At 49.6% G+C, this 23304-nt stretch overlaps 7 protein-coding genes across 7 annotated transcripts; 4 read left to right on the forward strand and 3 right to left on the reverse strand.

Annotated features, from left to right (window-relative positions):
* Positions 1-20: 20 nt before the first annotated feature.
* On the forward strand, positions 21-2503 carry EDB91DRAFT_1086239 (histidine phosphatase superfamily; the record flags this gene model as incomplete). Its single annotated transcript, XM_041316009.1, has 14 exons — positions 21-218; positions 310-379; positions 448-735; positions 794-887; positions 943-965; positions 1098-1144; positions 1197-1243; positions 1294-1393; positions 1444-1712; positions 1762-1779; positions 1835-2031; positions 2109-2210; positions 2267-2325; positions 2348-2503. The coding sequence occupies 14 exons, from the start codon at positions 21-23 to the stop codon at positions 2501-2503; spliced, it is 1668 nt and encodes a 555-aa protein (XP_041171979.1).
* An 889-nt stretch (positions 2504-3392) lies between these two features.
* EDB91DRAFT_1028500 (cytochrome oxidase complex assembly protein 1-domain-containing protein) lies at positions 3393-4023 on the forward strand (the record flags this gene model as incomplete). Its single annotated transcript, XM_041312678.1, has 4 exons — positions 3393-3494; positions 3551-3769; positions 3824-3938; positions 3995-4023. Coding segments are annotated over 4 exons (465 nt in total), but the record flags the coding sequence as incomplete, so codon positions are not given.
* Positions 4024-4639: 616 nt separating this feature from the next.
* Positions 4640-7538, reverse strand: EDB91DRAFT_1162999 (uncharacterized protein). The gene is made up of 11 exons (XM_041319883.1): positions 7139-7538; positions 6971-7086; positions 6773-6816; positions 6501-6719; positions 6335-6454; positions 6158-6279; positions 5860-6110; positions 5292-5807; positions 5172-5196; positions 5006-5136; positions 4640-4951 (listed from the first exon to the last, which is right to left on the reverse strand). Exons 1-11 carry the CDS (start codon positions 7442-7444, stop codon positions 4843-4845), a joined length of 1959 nt encoding a protein of 652 aa, XP_041171981.1. The 5' UTR covers positions 7445-7538; the 3' UTR covers positions 4640-4842.
* Positions 7539-7920: 382 nt separating this feature from the next.
* On the forward strand, positions 7921-8946 carry EDB91DRAFT_1350224 (uncharacterized protein; the record flags this gene model as incomplete). Its single annotated transcript, XM_041326052.1, has 2 exons — positions 7921-8068; positions 8557-8946. The coding sequence occupies exons 1-2, from the start codon at positions 8051-8053 to the stop codon at positions 8944-8946; spliced, it is 408 nt and encodes a 135-aa protein (XP_041171982.1). The 5' UTR covers positions 7921-8050.
* A 541-nt stretch (positions 8947-9487) lies between these two features.
* Positions 9488-11169, reverse strand: EDB91DRAFT_1060902 (uncharacterized protein; the record flags this gene model as incomplete). Its single annotated transcript, XM_041314389.1, has 10 exons — positions 9488-9552; positions 9669-9836; positions 9890-10164; positions 10216-10255; positions 10313-10331; positions 10385-10422; positions 10468-10516; positions 10564-10639; positions 10691-10809; positions 10915-11169. The coding sequence occupies 10 exons, from the start codon at positions 11167-11169 to the stop codon at positions 9488-9490; spliced, it is 1104 nt and encodes a 367-aa protein (XP_041171983.1).
* A 2303-nt stretch (positions 11170-13472) lies between these two features.
* Positions 13473-14356, forward strand: EDB91DRAFT_1086244 (uncharacterized protein; the record flags this gene model as incomplete). The annotated part of the gene is made up of 6 exons (XM_041316010.1): positions 13473-13571; positions 13625-13798; positions 13851-13922; positions 13991-14200; positions 14257-14307; positions 14339-14356. The coding sequence occupies 6 exons, from the start codon at positions 13473-13475 to the stop codon at positions 14354-14356; spliced, it is 624 nt and encodes a 207-aa protein (XP_041171984.1).
* Positions 14357-21953: 7597 nt separating this feature from the next.
* EDB91DRAFT_884785 (uncharacterized protein) lies at positions 21954-22479 on the reverse strand. The gene has a single exon (XM_041328712.1). The coding sequence runs from the start codon at positions 22383-22385 to the stop codon at positions 22041-22043; it is 345 nt and encodes a 114-aa protein (XP_041171985.1). The 5' UTR covers positions 22386-22479; the 3' UTR covers positions 21954-22040.
* Positions 22480-23304: the final 825 nt, after the last annotated feature.

Raw genomic sequence — 23304 nt, forward strand, 5'->3', positions numbered from 1 at the left:
GACGTACGACAATCTTCCTCATGACTGAACCTCCTCACCCCAACCTGCCAGTGCAGGACTCGCGACGCGACTTGACTCTCCCAATGTTTATACCCGAAGTGAAGAGAACGGATGACCAGCGTCGAGTTTATCTCGACGATTCATCAACTTCCTCATACCCTAGTAGTGCGCGGTCACTGTTCCTACGCGTCGGTGCTGCCTTCTTCGCAGGATTCTTCGTATGTCTGGCTGTGGTCGCACAATATACCTCGTCCAACCAACCATGCTTGTCATTTTCGCTCCTCAATGCTTTATTGCCTACCCACGTAGGGACCCCCGAATGGCATGAATACCCTCCAGCTGAGCCCACCAACGCGTTTCCCTCCATGTTCCCATCCGAGTACGTGCCTCTCCAGCTACTGTTGTTTGCAAGACTGGAGCTGTAGTTATGTAGTGTTGGCTATCCAGGTCCCACACAAGCAGGTGCCGAGCCTGGCGTAGCTGCTACAGCTCCTGCCTATCCTTTGCATTCTGGTCTGGTGCACCTTGTATCACCTACGCGTTTTTCCCAGGATAATATGAAAGACAAAACAAAGGACTTTGATATTTTCCGCAGCTGGGGAAGCTTATCTCCGTGGTACTCCATCCAACGCGGAAAGTTTGGCGTTGATTCCAGTCCCGAAGCCCCCGATACCTGCAGCATCACCGGCGTGCATCTTCTGCATCGTCACGGCGCACGATACCCTGCTGACTACTGTAAGATGACCACATATCTAAATTTTAAGTAGCTTCTGAGAGAGGACTTGCGTGATAGCTAGAGGTACTGGTCCGGGTGGGTTTGCCTTGAAGTTGAACACGTATGCGGAAAATGTCACGGCCACTGGGCCTCTTTCATTTTTGAACGACTGGTGAGTTCATCTAGAGCGATAAAGGGTAGCCAATGTCTGACCTTCCTGCCCACAGGACGTATAAGCTAGGAAACGAAGGTAACCATCATGCGTATCAGAATGCAGCTCCGAGACTCAATTATTGTCAGGATTAACGCCTTTTGGGAGGTCTCAGTTGTGTAAGGGAATTGTCACCTCCGAGTCGTATAGCAGATTGTGACATTTGTATAGACGATCTCGGGGTGTCAATGCGCATGAGATACGGGTTCCTACTGAAGGTGAATTTTCCATATCTTCCTACTTTATTCTTTATTTGACCATACCATTCAGAATTTCACCGAAACACATTCCTTGCCTGTGTTCAGAACGGAGTCCCAGTAAGTATTCCAAGAGTCGATAATTCGGATTCTAAAGATGGCACGTGAAGAACTCGGATGCTGAACTCTGCGCAAAACTTTGCTCTCGGATTTTTTGGTTACCCTCTCGAAGGCCAGTATCAACAACAAATCATGATCGAGGCCAAAAGAGTAAGCCGTCCGGACTACTTCAAGTTGCTTGACTAATACGTGCACGTCAGTTCAACAATACTCTTGCCCCCTATCGATCTTGCGCCAATAATGACATTCCCCATCGGGGCTACCGCGGCCAACCATATGCCGATGCGTGGAAAGAAGTTTATCTCAAGGATACCGTTCCTCGTGTGCAACGATATCTTGATGGGTTGGAGTTAGACATCGAAGATGTTTACGCCATGCAAGAATTGTGCGCGTTCGAAACAGTTGCTCTTGGTTATTCCAAGTTCTGCGAACTATTCACAGAGAAGGAATGGGAAGGCTTCGATTATTCGTGAGAAGCTTCTTCCAAGTAGTTTGACGTGCCACTGATATCAAACCAGATACGACCTCAACTTATGGTGCATACCCTCCTTTACAAGCTACCAAACATTGAATTCTGACCGAAAGACACAGGTACGGTGTAGCTTGGGGCTCGCCTGTTGCTAGGGGAGAAGGAATTGGCTATGTGCAAGAGCTTGTGTCCCGTCTCACTCAAACGCCAATTGAGACGCACAATAGTTCCACTAATGCGACACTTCACAACGCTGTCACGTTCCCCTTCGGACACAGCCTTTATGTAGACGCGACGCACGAAGTTGTGGTATTAAACGGTTGGTTTATTGATTAAATCGAACTCGGAAAACGTACTGACTCTTGGTTCAGTTCTTACCGCGTTGAACCTTTCGAGCTTTGCGGCGATGGGGACCATTGCCTACTGATCATATGCCCGAGAAACGCACATTTAGGACAGCGGAGCTTGCTCCATTCGCAACTAATGTACAGTTCCAGCGTAAGTAACCCCCTAATCCCTTCCAGATTTCCACTTGATCGTGACCATCCTCATAGTCCTGTCGTGCGCCACGGAACAAGACCCACAAATTCGCGTGATCGTTAACGACGGTGTGGTGCCGCTGACCAATCTCAAAGGATGTGGAGAACATCCAGATGGGATGTGCTCTATCCATGCATTTTGTGGATGCGCAGAAGGAGAACATTCAGAGCACGGACTGGGATTTCGTGTGTAACACCGATTGGACAATTCCGGATGGATGGGAAACTACCACAGGATACCCACCTCTTTAACTTCATCACCCAGTACGCGTGCTCCTGGTACTATATAGTACTAGTGTGTTGTTCATAATTGCTTTGTTGATAATAAAGCCATACCCGGTTGAATCCGCCTTATATCGTGTACTTGCGCTTCTGTGCATTAGACGGTGGCCTGTCGGCTGCTTAACGCGAACGCTGAGCTGTACATCGTCGCTCGTTCGTATGAACAAAATCTCTAGAGGAGTTGGAAAGTGCGAAGGAAGAGAATGGGGGCACCAATGTTCAGACCGGTCAGCCATTCTTCAGCAGCAGCGCAGTCACTCTGCATCGCAGAGGTCTCAGGCACGTTCCAGTGTGAGGCAACCTTCAAGAAGAATATGACTATGGTTGTTGGGCATTGGCCATTGTGCAATTTTTGCCTCGCGTTCTGGTGTGTCTCGTGGTGTTAATCTGTGTAGCGCTGTTTTTAGTCATTTCCTATTTATCTGGAAGTTTGTAGACGCCATATTTGTGTCTCATGATCATTCTTGGATGTGTTTTACTGGCCTAATTGTCTGCGTCTAAATTATGGTGTCTCCACATGCGCTAGTTTTCATGATCTGACACCTATCCTATTGTGTATCTGACGACCTCAGACTCCGCTCAAGCGTTCAAACTTGGTGAGGATCTGGTGAATCGTGATAGATCGTATATATACTCTTCGGAGCGTTGCGGAGAAGGAATTAAACTTTCGTACCTGATGTGGCTGTGCCATGCCGTATATCTGAGTTTTCGTTACGCCCACTGCAGTGATGCGAGGCATTTGTTCGTGAAAATGATGTCCATCACCCGATACGGCCGCAATTTCTCGACTTTGGACAGAAGCCTTGGACGAGCTATATCAAGGAGTTATGCGACAGTGACCGAGCTACCACGACCCCCTCCTCCTACCGAAAAACCTCATGTCGAGACGTTCTCTGCACCTTCGAAGCCAAGGCTATATTACACTAGACCTCCTTCCAAGTCTGATCTTCCTCACGTTCAGGTTCGCAGATCGTAATTCTATTCATGTGCGCGCATTCCACTCATCCAATAATGCAGAAACGTTGGCCATTCATTCTTGCATTTGCCACCGTCGGGGTATCCGCTTGGGCTGCATTTTTACTCTTCGCAACGAATCAAGAGAAGCTATCGAGCTCTGTTGTGAAGCGAATACTGCAGACGGTTAGGGAGAATGAAGAACTGAAGGAGATGCTGGGAGATGCAATCCGACCAGAACCTGCCTGGTACTTGAATGGCGACCCTTGGATACATGGCTCGGTGACTATGACTAATTTCGCGACATTCACTTCATCTCAATCACTTCACACCCAGATCAACCTCCCACAAGGCAATGTGGACCTAAGTTTCCGTCTAAAGGGTCATCAGGGCTCCGGCACTCTTTATTTTACTAGTATTCGAAAAGCCAAAGGAGAGCCGTTCACTCCGCGTGAGTTCCTGTGACTGTGTTTCAGAATTTTTGACACTTATTTTGACACTAATCAGTGAGGTTCCGGGTCATTGGAGATGATAAGAAGGGTTCGTGAATTTACTTGCCCCAGACTTCAAGTTCGGCGATGAGCGCTGAGCGTTCGTAACGCTCGTTCTTCCACATGGGTCATTTGGACGTCCGAACCTGGTTGCGCTACCCGTAGCGTACTTCGGTGGGATACAACTACTGTCCTTCATTGCGGATCATATCAATAGCCTTGTTGGGGGTCCTCTAAGACGCCCTTAATACGACTTCAATAGCAACGATGTAATGATCAATGGGGAGCGTGAGCTGACCCATGCATCTCGAGTTTTACTCGAGGTGTCAAATATTCATCTCACTCGAGTCTCCGTTCAAGGACTAAGGCGACAGCAGGCCTGTTTGTCCTTCTGTTTTTACTGTCAGTCCAGTGAATCAATCAACTGCCGTCCATCGTGATCATGATGGTAGGGGCCGTGCTGTACTTTGAGGTTCAATACCTTGCGCTTTGTCCCTCCGAATCTCGTTAGTCTCTCTTGAATGTCTTAGGAACCCTTCCGCGTCATAATGGACAAACCCCAAAGACCGTTGATAGCATCAACATTTTCAACCCACGTATAATGCCATTGGACCAACATGACTCAACTTTTTCATCAGTCTCCCGGTGTAGCTGCCAGTCCCACAGAAAAAATTGTTGCGCTGCTCAATGCCAGCACTCGGAGAACGTCCTAGGAAAATCAAACAATTTCTATTGAGGTATCATCAAATCTTGATCTATGTTGTATATTGAAGTTACTACAAGTTGGTGGCACAATCGCACATTTCGGCTGCATACCAGCTTCAATTGCATGAGAACCGTCAAGGACTCCATAAGTCTCCACTCTCAAGTAAAAGCTTGTGCTTGGACATTGTATAAGTGGGCATATTCTCCCTGACGGTCCATCAGTTCCTGGTGCGTTCCCGTCTCAACCACGGTCCCTTCCTTCATACACCTTGGTTCATAGTTCACATCAGAAGGTAAGGCGACAATGAATAGGAATGCATACAAGATGAGATCGGCAAATTTGGTGAGATGCCCAAAACGGTGCGTGACGAATATCATGGTTCTCCCTTGGCGTGCTTCTCTGAGTTGCTTAAATAGTTCGTACTCGCCTTCTGGGTCGAGGGCAGAGCTTGGCTTCGTCGACTGTTACAAGCTTGATGTCCTCGGACTAGCATACGCATAAAGGTCCGGGAGCTGAGCGAGTTAGTTAAGCTTCAATGAGGCGGGCTGAGTAGACTCACGCAACCAATCTTTGCTTCTCTCCGCCTACACATCATCAGTACACGCACCATATTGGAGGACGAGACGTACCAGACACGGTAGCTGATTTCTCCATCTTCTCGTACTCCTCTTCTAAGGCCTCATTTCCTTTCCCTGCATAACTGAGATAGGCCGTCTTAACAGGTTCAAGGACGGTGTCATATCCATCGGTGAAGTTCTCAATGATGCCCTGAGCACCAGCTAACTTTGCCGCTTGAGCAATTTTGTCAAGGTCTGTTACAGACGACGGTGACCCAATCCCGATGTTCTCTCTCAAACAGAGGGGGAATATGGTATGATCCTGTGCCAGATTGGCCGTCACCGATCGCAAATCTGCAATTCGATAGTCTTGGATGGGATATCCGTCAACCAAGACAGTCCCAGATGCGGTGTCGTAGCAGCGAGTCAGAAGCTTGAGTATGGTCGATTTACCTGACCCGTTCGCACCGACGATAACCACCAGTTGACCTCCTTTTATCGAAAAAGATATATTTTTCAATGCATCTCTTTCAGACTTGCTGCCGGGATAGCTGAAAGATACGTTCCTGACAGTGAAACGATGAAGAGGGGCAGTCACAGGAAACTTGAAATTCGTACCGAACTTCTAACGACACGCCCGAAGCGCCAGCTGCTGGTGAATACGGCATGCAGCCGTCTTTCATCTTGTTCTCAAGATCGAGAAGTCTATAAACACTCCTCAGGCTGGCCAATCTACTCGGCCAAACTCTAATGGTGCTCGTGGCGACATAAAACGTCCACCGAAGACGCGCGGAAGTTTGTTCTAGCATAGCCAGCTGAACAACAGATACCTGGCTTGGATTCATGAGTGCCAACAGCCCAACATAGAGCTAACAATACATCAGGAACATGCGTGCATAAAATTGAAGAAACTCACGACAGGCCCATCATTGCAGAGGTTCGAAAACATATCAGGCAGAGCAGTCGTTGTTCGTGTCCACAGATTCTCGGCATCCCCGTTAGGTACGTGACTGAGTGCATCATGCACCTTCTGGTACTCTGTACCAGAGTGGTGTAAGTGACTGTGAACCTCAAAGACGCATCAAGCTTCAACCTTTTAACAGATAGCCCAATAAATTGCTTCCCATCACCTCAGCTTTGTATGTGTTGTCCGCAAGCAAGGACAAAGCCTCTTTGCGCAAGTAATCGCCGTTGACTGCCTGTGTCACGTAACCTACGGATGTCAGGTCAGTCTACATAATGTTAATATGAGAACAAACCTTTGGTCCAGAGGTCGTCGTTCATTACATTCTGTAATAATAGGGGAAAAAAACACAATATTATCGAAACAGGTCCAGCACTCGCAGATTCGGAGCCTAGAAAATGCAGCAATAGCCGCAATTGGAGCAAAAACGAAAAGACCTCCTGTCCAAACTCGAGGAATTGTCCAAGGCAGTCGAAGACTCTCCCAGGGTCGGCTGTAAGACGTGCTTCGTTATCTTTTATCTGAATTGAGCCTCATCATTCTGTAAATAATCTGGCTTCCACCGACCTTGAGATGTTGCTAGATCACGCGCAAGATTTGCTAACGAGACACTTTAATGGTGTTGAGACGAAGGTGGCGTGAGCATACCTCGAAGTAACCGCTCTTTGAGTTGGCACTCAACGAGCACGCGATATTGATCCTTTACATTGTTCCTATTGATGCCTATGATCAAAGTAGCTCGACCACATCCCGACGGAATCTTACGAAGACCAGCCTACGAATCCACTGAACGCAGAGCATGAAGCCCGAGCGATGATGGCTATACACAAATCTGTGTCCAGACTTGTATGAACCTTGCCTTGCAAGATAGAGCGTTGAATCTTCGAGAACAGTTAATATACATGTCAAGCACAAGCCAAGAAGTTCACCCACGAGAAGTAGAAGGCGATTTGAGAAGTAAAGGGACAGCGTGGGTTCAATTGCATACCAGAGGTGTGAAAGTATCACGAGCCAGAACAATGTAGGGCTGATAGCGTGAACATCCTTGCATGCGCGGGTCAAGAGGGGGAGATGTGTCGATAAAAGACCCAACTGAAGATTGGGAAGCCTGAACGATGATGATGTATCAGCGGCGATTAGTATGCGCCACACGCCAAGCTTTCGTTCAAGGAACGACGGTTGCTTTTTCTGCGTGTCAGTTCGAAGCAGAATTCGCCGGACCCAAGTGAGATTTAGCATGGTTCAAGAGAAAAGGTGAGAAGCTGTGGATTGATACAGCATGACTTTTATAGTCGGACGGCCCGTGACGGGGTCGATGAATTGGTGGAAAAAGCAGTCTCGGCCCATCTGTCAGAGTCTGACATGTAGGTCAAAGAGCGCTCAGTCTCTATAAGATGGTTAATTATGTTCTCGTGATGGAACACAGTCGGAGGTGCGCAGTCCCCGAGACTATGACGGCGGTAGGTAGCATCTGGGGGTCAACATACAAATCAGGCTTTCTGTGTTCCACGCGGAGCTCAACTCGCTACGTTAAACCTGAAATTGCAACAGAATGAAGCTGTCCAAAGAATGGTTGGATGTTTCGAAATCCGATGGCATTGGAGTCAGCGGTAGCAGCAGTGTACTTCTTGGCAAGTTCGGTGAATAAGAGGCTCCGGGATTACATAATACAGTCTTGATCGGATCAGGGTGATCTCTCCGCAGCTTGGGCCATCCTCAAAAGGCTGAACCTTCCTTGCATCCCTTCGGTGCTTACGACTAAAATTGCGCACTTATGGCATACAGCGCACGTCCAACTAGCAGTTCAGATTTAGGGGTTTTACTGGAGAGTGTTCAACCCGCAAGATGTTCATAGGCGGCGACGTACGCTCGATCTTCCCACTTATCTCATTCACTGAGTCACCCACGGGAATGATCATTTTCAGTTGTTTGTATACTATCCAATGAACTGGCGAGGTTTTTACTACATGTACCTGAGCGTAGTCAGCCGATCGAAATCGTTCAGCAAGTAAGCGCTGAGCCAGACGACTCTGCAAGTTGGCAACACTAAGTACTGAGTGGTACTTGTCAATGCGGCAAGCCGGGTCACTGTTATCCAGATCTTAGACCTAAAACACAAGAGGGTTAGTCTCTAAGAAGGCGAAATAAGCCTTTCCTTCTCTCGAGGCACCAGCCACTGAATCATATTTAGGCCTATCTAATAGCCTCTACTTCACTGGCAGAACCAGCTCGTTCTCGATAAACGATAAACAGAAGTAGCAACATCTGACTCCTGAGATCTAAGATCTCACACTCATCCAAGGACACAATGTCCATCGCAGATTTCACCCCAGGATCACTATAAATCGCAGGATTCGCTCAAGCACGCGCCTCACACGTCGGACTCGTCATCCCCACCAGCCGCACCTCGGCTGCCTCGTCCACATCCGCATCGAGCGCAACCTGTCCCCCGTCTGGAAGTCCAGCGCATCGAGGGTGACATGTTCATCTCGTCGTTCCTCTGCATCAGAGACGTCAGCCCCGGCCCCGTTACTCTAGAGCAGCTGCAGGAAGCAGCGCAGTCCGTCCCTGCACCTCAGAATGATGAGTTCGGAGAGTGCTTGCCGTGGGTGTTGGCTGTCGTGCTGAAGTTGCATGATATGGGACTTGTAGTCTTGGCAAATGCTGAAGCGCCGCAGGACAAGGCATATACTAGGAGGGATAAATGTCCCAATGTTGCTGTATCTCAGTTCTCTCATTGAATAGCTGTCGAGTTGGTGATATCTTTTATTTACACGATCCTTAGAGCTTAGAGGATTTAGAGGATACCTAGCTGAGGTCACTGTCGGCCTAGATCTAGAGTCCGATTTGAAAGAACACATGTACAGGTGCATGTAAAGACGCACAAAAAGCTCTTGTACGTCACCCAGCGATTGACGTCGCCTGACTGCGCCAACATCAAAAACTGCGCGAAAACGTGCATCAGAAGACACGATAATCAAAGAACACGCACCGGTCCTAGTTTGGAAAATGACTGGAGAGCGCCTCGAGGCAGGCATGAGGGAACCAAGATTGGGATGATACGACTACTAGTAGTACTAGGACTGATCGTTGACATGTACACTAACGATTAGGGCGGCAAAATCGAAGGCGCGATCGTATATAGAGTAATCAAGAGAAATTTAGTGGCATCGTACTGTGAATGGAGGGGACGCAGATTGTAAAAGATATGTACGATATGATAGATCACATCAGGCACCAGGATCACGGATATGTATGAAAGATAAAACTTGGTCCTTTGGCTTAAAAGAGGTTTTCATAATCTTGATAACCATAGTGCCGATACCCACGCCTGGCGCCATGATAATCTACAGCAAGTGATGGTTAGATCGAATAAGATAGGCGTTCATGATTTACGAAAAAAGGTGAAAGGGGTCGCGAGGCGAAAGTCCGAAGAGATTGGAAGTAGTGGAAATAGACGCACAGGAGCTGGTATCGCGCTCTTGATTCAAACCCGCAACGGCACCGAGGTTAATGTAGCCCTCCGACACTGTCGCTTTGCCTTTTCCAGAGGCTTGCCCACCTGTGCTAACATCGACCCATGAAGAGCGACAGAAAACGCAAGTGATGTTGTGTCCACAGGATTTAGCCCCTACGTCAACGGATCATGATCACGCTTAAATTGGTAACAAAAATGACGCATACACTGTGTGAAACACTCCTTGTGCACTGCATTTGAACAAGTCTCGCACCAAATGAGGGTGTTCCCGTCTGCGCCATGCATGCTCTCGTAGCAGATGGGGCAGTCATCCTCCGGACCAGGCGCACGGCGCTTTTTCACGGGGCCAGACTCTTCAGAGGAGGCAGTAGCCGTGCCAGTGGCGCGTGCATACGCGTCTCGGGCGCGCTGATTGATGACAGAGTTAGGTGCCGGGGGCGCATGCGCAAATAGGTCGTGAAGCTCTGATGTGAGAAGTGCTCTATACGTGATAGTTTAGTAGGCGAATGCAGTATTCAAGCAAGGTACTGACTTCTGGTACCACAAGCCGGAACTTTGATTGACTTGGAGAACTACAGGATATATTCAGTTGTTTGCATGAGCAGAAGCGGAAATAGAACTGCGAGTACCTTTCAGAAAGATAAACAACTTAACGTAAGATGATTAGAAAGGAATGTGTTGTGAAGCAAGAGCGGCCTTACTATGTGCTTGCAGTGATTGCCCTTGCTGGCGTCCGGACCTGTGAAGCGCCCGAGTCAGGGGCTAATTGAAATTGAAAGAAAACGCGACGTGCAGTTGCAGGACGGCGTTTTGTCGATGATGACAGCATACACCTATCATCAAGTGAGCGCGATAAACGACCGAATAGAAGAGCACGCACGTTACCCGTAGAGCCTAACACGCTAAACTCCTCACGCAGCTCATCGCCAGTACGCTTCCTGTCGACCATGAAAAATCTTGGTCGTAATTGATGATGTGCTCCATCGAACGCAGGAGAAACACGTTACCTTTGTGACATGACCCTATCTACGCGATCGAGGATATTCTGTGGGCACTTTTTCTTGAACATTGCACCGCGTTTCTCTGGCGGAGGCTCATTAGGGTCTTTCTTCTTCTTCCTCTGTTTCTTGACGGGAGGGGGCAGGGCCTCTTGAGCTGGAGAAAGAGGCTGCACGTGAGACTGGGTAGGTTGGGAGTACGGGTAACCGTAATTGTAAGATGAATATGGAACAGATGGCATCGTCATCGCGGCAGTGGCAGGAGGGGTGTAAGGATAGCTATAAGGGGCCTTGCTATCAAAAGTAGAACTATAAGACGTTAGATTCGGATCGGGGCCCTTGATGGTGGTGTTGACCCTGAATGTGGTAGATGATGACGCGGGGATGCATGCTGGTGCTGTCCTCTTGTACATTGGGTCTGGCCCGCTAAGATCAGCGTAATCCCAGTCTTCAGGTTCCCGTTGACGTTTCTTCGCGCTAGAGGACATGTTCGACGTGGCAAATAGGGTGAATGAGGTGACTTTGTGGATGTGCGCGAGCGCAGTCTCAAAACCTTGGGCAGTTGATAGTCGAGGGTGAAACTATAAAAGCGGGATCGACTCGTCGGGGTAAAAACCAAGCATGCACAAATAAAGGCGGGGCTTCGTCGACTCGGAGCTTCGGATGATTCATGATTGGCACCAGAACGCTGCTGCTGTCTGCTCTCCATATCAAAACTAGGCTTCATGCTAGTCTGCATCGTGATCCCCGGAACATCTGAATCGGCTGAAACACGTTCCTAGTGTCAATGGGGGAGAAGGGGAGGGGGCGGCCGACGCAGGGCATCAGGACTAGATTTCGAATTTCATCTTTAACATATTAATGATGAGATTGCTGCTTCTACTACTTACTTATGTTCATGCTTGAAGCTTCTTTAACGCCGAAGTGAGTGATCCCATTGATGGAGAGGATGCGGCAGTCACTTGAAACGGCATATTTCTGGAATCTGTATGCATTACTGTAGGTCTCCGACGTCCAGCAGCTGTTGTGACGCTGGATCAATTCGTGGAGCTTCGAGCACCCTAGTCTCTCTGCCCTGATGTAACGTTCATCACGTTGTCCGCAAGATGTTTTAGGCGCCTGAAAAATGTGATCAATGATCTAGGTATGATCACGCTGGGAATATTCCTTGGTCGCACATGTATGTCGAGGTGGTGACACGTTGGGCAGATACATATCACAGAAATACGATTTAAATTCGAAGCTATACATCAAGCTATAAAATGTATACAGTACATGTTCGTCAGGAGGACAAGGTTCCCAGTCCATACCCTGGCTGCCGAGTTTGGTGAAAATGGAAAGGCGGTATTAAGTGTATGGAGGTTCGGACGGTGTCTGAGATCGACGGGCTCAATGATAGCCAAGGCGGGCCAAACACGGTTGATATTTCCGGAGTTGCAGCAACTCCTGATCGCGAACGAGTCCGAGGCTCGAGAGTCCAAAGGTGTTGCTGATAGCGCTGACGAACCCAGGGAATGTAGTGGTTGTACATCTCAAATATGGACGCGTCCAACGGGTTGTTGGGAGGGCGAGCCTGCAGCATCGGAGTCACAGGACAAGGCATTTGCAGATTGATGCGAGGGGGAGCTGAGAGGAAATGACGCAGCCGACACCGATACCTGCACCGTCAGCTGGTACTCTCGGTACTGACGCTTCCACCATGATCGAGACGGTAACGCGTGGTCGACCTGGGGAAGCGTGCCAACGCCAGATGACACAATTGGGGTGAAAGTTCCCATCGAACTCGTGTGTCCTGCAGCAACATGCGCAGAAGAAACATGACGCGAGAAGGATGCCTCAGACGACGGCGCCTAGTGGTGGGTGAGGTTGGTGTTGGTGGGGGCGGAAGTAAGTGGATACCTAGAGGTGTTGAGCTGATGTTCTATGTGAACAGAAATGCAGAAAAGATGGTAACAGACGACTCACACATTCGTGGTTGTCGTGTACGTATCACATCATGATGCGACTATCGGCGTTCTAGTCGTGGCAGGACTAGGTGTAGCAGCGGTTGGTTCGTACTTGGCTGCTCGTGGGGAATGAAGAAAAGGTGGTGGTGGGTCGGATTCAGGAGGAAGTTTTGAGCATTGGCGTATGACGAAACAAACAACGCTTCAGAGAGAGAATAAACACTGGTCGAGGGAGGCGAATTCTAGTCATGGTAAGACTTGACATAGTGGCGGTTCATGGGAGGGATGTAGAGCTGGATGAACCTTAAGGGTAGTGCCAGAGGAAGTCGGTCAAGGTACCACAAGCCGGAACTTTGATGGACTTGGAGAACTACTGCAGGATATATTCAGTTGTTTGCATGAGCAGAAGCGGAAATAGAACTGCGAGTACATTTCAGAAATTTGTGAAAGAAGAGCAGCCTTACTACATATGTGCTTGCAGTGATTGCTGGTAAGACTCAGAGGGAGTTGCCCGACTTGAGCAGCGGAACGATCCAAATTATTCAAGTACTCAGAACATTCAATTCACAACCACTACCTACAGTGATAGGTCGTACTACCAGGACTAGTCATGAATGAACTTTGTCCTTCCAAGGCGAGTAGGTCTGTCTTCGATAAGATTCCACCATCAACCAATCAGCGATTCAGTCCGGCCCATTGCAATAATGGGTGCTTCCTAACACCTGTTCGCTTCCGCACATGCAGCTGCTAGACGCCTGTCCGCCCTACGTCCCATCCACCATCTTCATCGTCCCTTTTGCATATAGTGACGTCTTTGGGCTGAGAATTTTCAGCAAACTTACTCGATGAATCCTCAGAACAAGAAGAAGAAGAAGCTCTTCGGGTTTCTAGACCGAAGCCACTCAAATCCTCATTTACCAGAGAGCGGACCTAGTGAAATCGAGGTGATTAACATCCCATTTACGTTTTCTGGTTGTGTGTAATGATGTCGTTCTAGACGTCCTCTCTCCCGCCTTCACAGCATGAATCTCGCAAAGGACTCCCGGTTCCCAAGTTCTTGCGCAAGGTCATCAAGCGCCGTCCTGCTTCAAGCGCTCAAAAATCACCACACCCTGAACCCGCAGCTGTAGGTTCCAGCGTACAACCTGTCCCACCTTCTCAGACAACTCAGGTATGTGCAATTTCGACTCTGCATTCCCCGTGTGCAATGATTGTTGCAGCAGGATCCTTCACCACCCATTGCTCCCGCTCCCGAAGCAGCTCCGGACCAGGCTTCTAATTTAGCGATTCCAAAGGTATGTTCTCACAACGTCCTGAACCCTCTATATCTCCCTTTTGATAATCTACTAAGATCTATCATCAGCCCGAACCACCATCTGACCTGAAGCCTGTAGAGACAGCGCTCGCGGATGCCGAAGCAGGTTTCAAAGACATCGCACGTGGCTCGAAAAGCGTTCAAGATGCAGCTTCAGTACCCAACAACTTACCGTCCGATCCCAATACGATCGACTCGCTCTCCGCGATACTTGGACCCTTGAAGGCATTCAACTCCATCGCTACCGAACTCGCAGCTGTACGGGGGTGTTTATCTCTATGTCTATTTTTCGCGTGGCTGATCTTCGTGGGTAGCTCCATCCCTATGCAACGCTGGCATTGGGTATCTTCACTTACGCGTCCAAGGTACGCTTGTTTCATGTTTTCATGTTCGCAGGTTGATAAGAATGTTTGATGTCAGATAATTCTCGATCAAGTCGTCCGTGATGACGCCGTTTCCAGTCTGCTCTCAAAGATCTCAGAGGTCTATGCTTTGCTGATTAAAGACGACAAATTGGCCAATATTCCATCTTTGCTGGAGATACATGAAAAAATAGCGCAACAAACGCGAGTGTGTGCCGACTTCATCGTCCATTATTCAGAGATGAAGAATTTCTGTGAGTTTTTTTCACCGTTTTGTCGCCTAAAACTCAGACTCTGTATAGGGGCAAGAGCTTTCAAGCACAAATTCGATGACACGAACGCCACGATCCAAAACTACAACAATGTTCTCGACAATCTCATGCAGCAGTTCCGGGACCACGTCGTTATTGACATCGCCGCAACTGTTCACCGTATCGGTAAGAACTGGTTTCAAAATCTCTAAGCTCTTATCTGACACTCAACGCCCGATGACTCAGCTGAGAATTTGGACCTTAGCGGCATGGAGTGTGTGGCTCGTGCCGGACGGAATACCTCCAAGAAATGTCTCCCAGGTACTCGGGAAGATATTCTATCCGATATTCAGTGCTGGATCCGTAGCACCGGGGAGGACGTGCCGCGCATCCTATGGTTGTCTGGCACTGCAGGCAAAGGCAAATCAGCCATCGCACATACGATAGCCAACTGGGCTCACGAGCGCGGGGGCATGCATGCTTGTTTCTGCTTCGATCGTACAAGGGGAGCCGAACGTTGCCATGAAAAGATATTTACGACGATCGCACGGGGCTTAGCTGCTTGCGATCCAATCATGCGGGGAGCATTAGCGCGTGTGGTTCATGATGACAACGAGCTCAAGGACACCACCGACATCTCAAGACAATGGCAGGAATTAATAGTAGGACCTATCGGCGAGGCATCGAAGGCCATCACTGCACCCGTCCTGATAACCATTGATGCGTTGGACGAGAGTGGTAACGCTGAAACTCGAGAACAAATTCTCCGTCTGCTTGCTAGTGACCCGAACACTTCTTCCCCTCAACCATCCCAACTTCCGGAAAATATTCGTATCATCGTCACCTCCCGTCCACTCAGAGACATTGCGGATGCCCTGAAACCCGCGTCACACGTCTATCATATCTCTATGGATGAAATCGCTCTCGAGTCTGCAGAACGCGACATCGAATCTTACATCTCCACCATGCTAAAAGGCCCATTCAACGCTGAGCACTTCAAGATACTTGCTCAGAAATCTGATGGCCTCTTTGAATGGGCTCGTCTCGCCTGCAAGTATATCAGCGATCGGAACACAGTGGGCCCAGATCCGATGGAGCTTTTCGAAGCCGTAGTTGCAACAACTGGAAAAGGAATCCCTCTGTTGGATGCTATGTATAAACTCATCTTGGCAGACAGCATGCCAGAAGATTGGCGTGATACAACGCTCCCGATATTTCGCTCTGTTATGGGGCAAATTATCGCGTCATGTGAACCGCTTCCCGTGGCTGCGTTGACCGAGATGCGTCTGCATTTTCCCGACGAGCGTGCTCGTTACAAAGTAGAGCGGGTCATTGGGCCACTCAGCTCGCTTCTCACCGCCACAGATTCCATACGCCCCCTCCATGCATCCTTCTACGACTTCCTCACAGATGAGTCACGGAGTGACGACTTCTTCGTCGATGTGCCATCGATACAAAGCGACCTTGCCTTTGCCTCGCTTCGGATCATGGAGCGCGGACTTCGCTTCAACATCTGCTCATTGGGGAGTTCTTACCTACCCAATTCTGCCGTCCCTGACTTGGAGAAACGAGTCAAAGATTCCATTCCGGTTGAGCTATCGTATGCGTGTCGATTCTGGGGGACACACGTGGGCGCTGCGTCCCTTGAACCCTCGCTCGCTCAGGAAATTGAAGGTTTCTTCGACGGAGAGCGCCTCCTTTGGTGGTTGGAGTCGATGTCTCTGATGAAAAGCCTTGGCGGTTCGGGGGTGGGGTGCCTCACGTCTGTATCAGACTGGTTCACGGTGCGTGGCTCGAACCTATTCTCAAGACAAATAGATTCTTACAAGTAGTGGGATGATCATAGGGTCATGTCGACTATACTCATATCCGTGACGCTGCCAGGGACACTCTGCGCTTCGTTCGAACCTTTGCATCCACCATTCTACACAGCACTCCTCATTTATACCTGTCTGCCCTGCCGTTCGCCCCAACCCAATCGAGAATATTTCAAAAGTTCGCCACAAAGTTCCCTCGCACCCTCCGCATTGTTGCCGGCCATGTCGCAAAGTGGCCTCAGATGGAAAAGATACTCTGCGGGCAATCCAAAGTTTGGTCGATTGCAATGTCGCCAGACGGAAAACGCATCGTCTGTGGTTCAGAGGACGGAACTATCCAGGTGTGGGATATGGAGACCGGCGAGGCATTGGGAGCCCCTCCCCAAGGCCACACTAAATGTGTAGCGTCTGTCGCATTCTCGCGGGATGGAACGCGCATCGTGTCAGGTTCATATGATGAGACAGTCCGGGTGTGGGATGTGGCGAGTGGCAAGGCATTGGGCGACCCTCTCCGAGGACACACTAGCGGGGTTTTGTCTGTCGCAATTTCGCCGGATGGAACTCGCCTTGTATCTGGTTCATGGGATGAGACAATCCGGGTGTGGGATGTAGAGACCGGCAAAGCATTAGTTCTCAAAGGGCACACTAAATCCATTCAGTCGGTCGCAATCTCACCAGACGGGAAGCGCATCATGTCTGGTTCAGGCGACAAGACCATCCGGGTGTGGGATATGGGGACCGGCGAAGCATTGGGTGCCCCTCTCCACGGCCACACCGACTCAGTTACATCTATCGCGATCTCGCCTGATGGAACTCATATCATATCTGGCTCTGACGACAAGACCATCCGGGTGTGGGATATGGAGACGGGCCAGGCATTGGGTGCCCCTCTCGAAGGACATACTGAGGGAGTTTTCTCTGTCGCAATCTCGTCGGATGGAAATCGCATCTTGTCTGGTTCAGATGACCAGACAATCCGAGTATGGAATGCGGAGACTGGGGAGGCATTAGGATCCCCTCTCCAAGGGCACACTAGCTCTGTTTATTCTGTCGCAATCTCGCCGGATGGCAATCACATAGTGTCAGGTTCATGGGACAGGACAATTCGGGTGTGGGATGCCGACACAAGTACTGGCGATGCATTGGGCGCCGCTCTTCAAGTTCACACAGACTCTGTTAACTCTGTTGCGATTTCGCCGGATGGACATCGCATCGTGTCTGGCTCGTCCGACGAGACCGTCCGGGTGTGGGATATGGAGACGGGCGAGGCATTGGGTGCCCCTCTCCAAGGGCACACTCATTTCGTTCAGTCGGTCGCAATCTCGCCGGACGGACGTCGCATTGTATCTGGCTCGGGGGACACGAGCATCCGGATGTGGGATATTGGGACTGGTGAGGCATTGGGTCCCCCACTTCAAGGGCACACGCACTGGGTTCGGTCTATCGCGATCTCACAGGATGGTAGACACATCATTTCTGGTTCAGATGACCACACAATCCAGGTGTGGGAGGTGCAGACTGGAGAGGTATTGGGTGCGCCTCTCGAAGGGCACTCTAATTCTGTTTTGTCGGTCGCAATCTCGCCAGACGGAACTCGCATCGTGTCTGGTTCCGGGGATGGGATCATTCAGGTGTGGGAAATGGGGTCGGGCAAGGCTACCAAGGCATTGAGCGCCCCTCTCCAAGGCCACACTGACGGCGTCTACTCTGTCGCAATCTCGCCGGATGGGCTTCGCATTGTGTCTGGCTCAGCCGACAAGACCGTACGGATGTGGGATATTCAGACTGGCGAACCATTAGGTGCCGCTCTCCAAGGTCACACTGATAAGATTAACTCTATTGCAATCTCGTCAAATGGAGACCGCATCGTGTCCGGCTCAGATGACATGACCATCCGGGTGTGGGATATGGAGACTGGGGAGGCAGTGGGTGCCCCTATCCGAGGGCACACTGCATGTATTCAGTCAGTCGCAATCTCGCCGGACGGCAAATACGTCGTGTCTGGTTCAGACGACAAGACCATCCGGGTGTGGGATCTGGAATTCCTTACCCAGTACCAACCCTTGGAAGCACCCGCAATTTGTTTCTCGTCCAACCCGACTCATGCCCTTCATTCCGCCTCCTCCTTTTTCGAAGATTTTAAAACTCCAGCACCTTCCGGCCCGAACGAGCAGGGATGGGTTGTAGGTCCCGAAGGACGACTTCTCGTCTGCATCCCACTCAATTTCCACCCAGTAATACATCCCCCAGGCAGCAGGCTGGTGATACCCTACTTGAATGCTCTACAGCTGGACTTGAGTTGTCTCGCACACGGTGCATCATGGCACAAGTGCCGGGAACCGAAGGCTGCATGTTCTTCGTGACAATATTATCTCCCTTATGTCGTGCCTTGCATGCATACACTCATAAAAGTACAGTACAATGCAGATTACGCATATCCTACACAGAATTTGACGATTTCTCAATCCACGACTGCTTCACTAATGTGTACTTCCCCTTTGCTGTACTGTAGCGGGTGCCTTGGTCTTACACAAAGGTCATTGTGGGCTTGCACGAGGATTTCATTCACGACTCTGTTGTCACGAAACATTATATACCTGCTACCTGCATACTGCAATCCAATCATTACTATGCTCCCGAGACTCCACCGTGCAAGTTATAATTCAAACACGTCTCGCTTGACAAGGGTGGCCATCCAGGCCTTGGGGGAGGCCATAGAGGAGGCCGTTTTTCGGTTGGAAAGCGAGAAGTTAATAGCGTTGGTTAGGGCCGATGCGTTCTGGGCGCTGATGAGTGCATTGGGATTCGTCGATAATCGTGGTTGCACTCCTGGGTGGCACCAGAATATCAATGGATCTTGATGAATGGTACGGTCGAGATGGTTTGAACGTGGATTCGTTGCGTGCATCCAAATACAAATGCTTCATCCACGGAAGATCGAGATGACGATGGGGGTGATGAACATGATATCGATAGGAGGCAATGGATGTGCTTCGTGCATCCGTTCCAAGGGGAGTGAATATAAGGATAGATCAGTCGAGGGTGAAGAGATGAGCGTCAAGCGAAAGCAGCCATCTACACAAGTGGTGCAATGTGCAGTCTCCAGGCGAGCCAACTAGAGAGAAGATAGTCGATCTATATTACGACGTAGAAGGTAAGCGCTAGGGTCCACTGAAGGAGCTGTCGTCAGATAGACACACCTAGACCCATCAAAACGTTGTGCAATTGTGACACGTGAGACTCGCGCGCGTATAAGGACTATCCAGAGTTTGTACGGGTGTTGAACTGTACGAAACAGTACATCCTGAGTCTTAGTCCCCAGCTCCATCCGAGAGTGATGAAAATCGGCAAGGTACACCTGCCTCTGTGACACCTGCAAACCAACGAAGCATTAGCGAAGGTGATAAACACAAGAAAGACTGGCTTCACTTGCCACGCCCCTCACCTCTCGCAGTACACACTAACGCCCCTACCTCCCAAGCCTCGTGCACTGCCTGCAAGCCATCACTTGCGACGCGGCTGACGGGACCCGTTTCTTGGCGCCTTGTCTTCTGAATCGCAGCACAGCGAGCGAAGAGTGGGGCGGACACATCTCATCTGTATCTTCGGCTTCGTCCATTGTATTGCACATGCTGTCAGGGCAGTGGTGTAAAGGGACAGACGCGGGAGGAAGGTCGTCGTGATCAATGTCAAGCGGCGTAAGATTTCAGTTGCGGGCGGAGGGGGGCTGGAAGACCTACCAGCGGGGTGCAGACTCGAGCTCCTCCTTGTTCGAACTTCTTCCAGCGGGGCATGAACTCAAGTTCCTGGTGTACTAGTAGCTGGGAGATCTCCTCCGTGGGAGTGCCGGAGGTCCTCATGCGAGAAGGGAGGGTTGGTGAATAGTGTAGAGCAAAGGAGGGTGCTCTGCTGCGGGAGCTTCAATTTGAACCTGCAATGATGATCCTCGTTACCGATGGATGTGAGGTCAACACCTATGGAGGTTCAACAACGTTGACGGTTTGCCCATGAAGGACTCACGATATTTGAACAGAGGGAGGGGCGATCAAGCTTGGGTTCTCCTTCCTCTTCTACGCATGACTCAATTTGACGGGTGAGATGAAGAAGCGTCATCGGTGGGTGGCAAGTACTTCAATGGGTGATAATGTGGTGCAAAGTGCGCTATAGGACAAAGATGCACGATAACGTGACCACTGGCTTTTTCACCAACATTAATATCGACATGCCTTGTCCTTAAGCTTGATGAACGGTTTATCGCTAGTGATGGCTTTTGAATTTTGTAAAGTTATAGCGATTGACCATTGTATACGCAAGTCGCTCCTCATTCCTGAGCCCAGGTTTGAATATCTACCCGCAGCGACATGGCTTCGGTACTCGCAGAGGCTCCTAAACATGTGACCGAACAAATGACTGGGTACTAGTGTTTGATTCTTCGAAACAGCTCTGCCTAATATTTGCTATGCCTTTCCGTCCTCCATACTGATTGGTAACTGTTCCTTATTCACCCCCCGTTTTATTTTGGACAAAACCAAACAGACGTGTTTTTTAAAGCAATTTGACTGCTCGTGACAGAGACTCGCGAGGTACGGTTGAAAATAGACTCGACTTTCCGACAGCGCATCTCATTTTTACTGCAGTTTCAAACCGTTTTCAGCTGCATATTTGTGCATGTGATAAAGAGCTTGATCACCCAGAATAATGGCGAACAACTGTACCTCAAAAGAAAGCACTCATGGCAGCTCACGGCCCACGTTCGGTACCGGCTATCATTAGGTTAGGTTCCTTCGAATCTAAGTATGGAAGCCTCTCCCAGAGAACATCACCGAAGAGTCCGTTGTTTTAATTTTCTCATTGCCAGGCAGCTTCAATATTAGAGCGTAAAGGTGACATAGTGACCACCACCGGCTCCAGCCAGGCGCAAATGTTATTTCGAAACATGGCAAGACGCTGAGACGCGGTAGCTTCATCGAGAACAGCATTCTCTTTCATACCAGCCGCTTTCAGAGAAAATCGGTACGCAAGCTGAGGAACGGACTGAATGATATCGTGAAAGCGGTCTGATACCTGAAGAGGAAAACTTGTCAATAAATGTGATCAGTAGTGAAAATGAGACCTACATTGTCGTATGCTATGAGGGTCGCTTCGTCCAGTACGTTGAATATTACGACGAGAATGTCATCAGGGGGGTCTTGCAAGATCGACCTAGTCCTCGTGACCGAGCCTGCCACAGCCTCGCAGATTGTAGATGGCCAGATACAATAACACGGAGGCGAAGACAGACAGCCTGCAGGCAGATGGTTGAGGTAAGACTAGGGAAGATGACAAACCTACGGAACACGAGGCAATCAGTTGAAAGCACTTGCTTATCGAGGATGATCGCGTGGACATGGAACTGTCTATTACTAGAACTTCATCCATATCAGCCTGGCTTAGAATCTTGTTTAGATCCTTTCTTCGCCAAGTATAAGTACATAGATCTTCAAATTCAAAGATGATGTTGTACGGTATTCTGGGAAGAGTTGAACAGCCTGAAACTTTCAACATGGCAGGCAGTAATCCTATCTGCTAAATCACAGCAAGTAAGCAAAATGGCTTCCACGTAAGATAGATGTCACGAAGCTGAGAAACGCAGAATAAGTACGAGCAACACAACAACGCACAGTAGGAATCACCCCGCCCCGGTGATGAAATACCAATATCCCACCACAGGCCTTACACTATCCCGCATCCCATTCCTAAAGAGCTCCGACTTATCATTCGAGCAGATTTGTGCACCAAGCGCGCCCACAACGATCACTGTATCGAACAACTCCCCATTATCATCCAGCTTCACAATGAGATGCGCGCACCCACATGGTACGCACTCATCATCGATCGTTGGGTACGGCATCCCATCGAGCACCAAAAATGGGCGCCACGCCCCGTGCACGGTATAAACCGCAGCGAATTGAGCTGCACTCAACGTCCTTGGATCTGCGGGACGAAGCAGCTTCTTTGGCGCGTCTTCCCGCATGCGGTCACCGGTGGGAGTTTGGTAATTGTTCCCCAAACAGGAACGTGTTTAAAGCAATTTGACTGCTTGTGACAGAGACTCGCAAGGTACGATCGAAAGTAGACTCGACTTTGACAACGCTATTAATAGGTTGGGTTCCTTCGAATCTATGTATAGGTTCAGAACTGAAGTGCTGCCGACATAGGCTCATTAGGGTCTTTCTTCTTGACAGGAGGGGGCAGGGCCTTTGAACTGGAGGAAGAGGCTGCACGTGAGAATGGGTAGGTTGGGAGTATGGGTAACCGTAATTGTAAGATGAATATATGGAACAGATGGCATCGTCATCGCGGCAGTGGCAGGAGGGGTGTAAGGATAGCTATAAGGAGCCTTGCTATCAAAAGTAGAACTATAAGACATTAGATTCGGATCGGGGCCCTTGATGGTGGTGTTGACCCTAAAGGTGGTAGATGATGACGCGGGGATGCATGCTGGTGCTGTCCTCTTGTACATTGGGTCTGGCCCACTAAGATCAGCGTAATCCCAGTCCTCAGGTTCCCGTTGACGTTTCTTCGCGCTAGAGGACATGTTCGACGTGGCAAATGGGGTGAATGAGGTGACCTTGTGGATGAGAGCAGGACGAGCGCAGTCTTAAAACCTTGGGCAGTTGATAGTTGAGGGTGAAACTATAAAAGCGGGGTCGATTCTTCGGGGTAAAAACCAAGCATGCACAAATAAAGGCGGGGCTTCGTCGACTCAGAGCTTCGGATGATAGACACTAGAACGCTGCTGTCTGCTCTCCATATCAAAACTAGTCTTCATGCTAGCCTGCATCGTGATTCCCGGGACGTCTGAATCGACTGAAACACATTCCTAGTGACAATGGGGGGAAGGGGAGGGGGCGGCCAACGCGGGGCATCAGGACTAGATTTGAAATTCCATC

Source organism: Suillus paluster (genome assembly GCF_016628075.1).
Source record: "Suillus paluster strain FC165 chromosome Unknown EDB91scaffold_90, whole genome shotgun sequence".
Classification (NCBI taxonomy): Eukaryota; Fungi; Basidiomycota; class Agaricomycetes; order Boletales; family Suillaceae; genus Suillus; species Suillus paluster.

Excerpts from the sequence above, each read along its gene's own strand:
- EDB91DRAFT_1162999 (XM_041319883.1), bottom strand. The coding sequence starts at position 7,444 with ATGCTAAATCTCACTTGGGTCCGGCGAATTCTGCTTCGAACTGACACG. Across the intron at positions 7,087-7,138 it reads CAAATCGCCTTCTACTTCTC|ATTCAACGCTCTATCTTGCA; the intron begins GTGGGTGAACTT and ends CTGTTCTCGAAG. Across the intron at positions 6,111-6,157 it reads TCTGCAATGATGGGCCTGTC|CTCTATGTTGGGCTGTTGGC; the intron begins GTGAGTTTCTTC and ends ATGTATTGTTAG.
- EDB91DRAFT_884785 (XM_041328712.1), bottom strand. The coding sequence starts at position 22,385 with ATGCGGGAAGACGCGCCAAAGAAGCTGCTTCGTCCCGCAGATCCAAGG.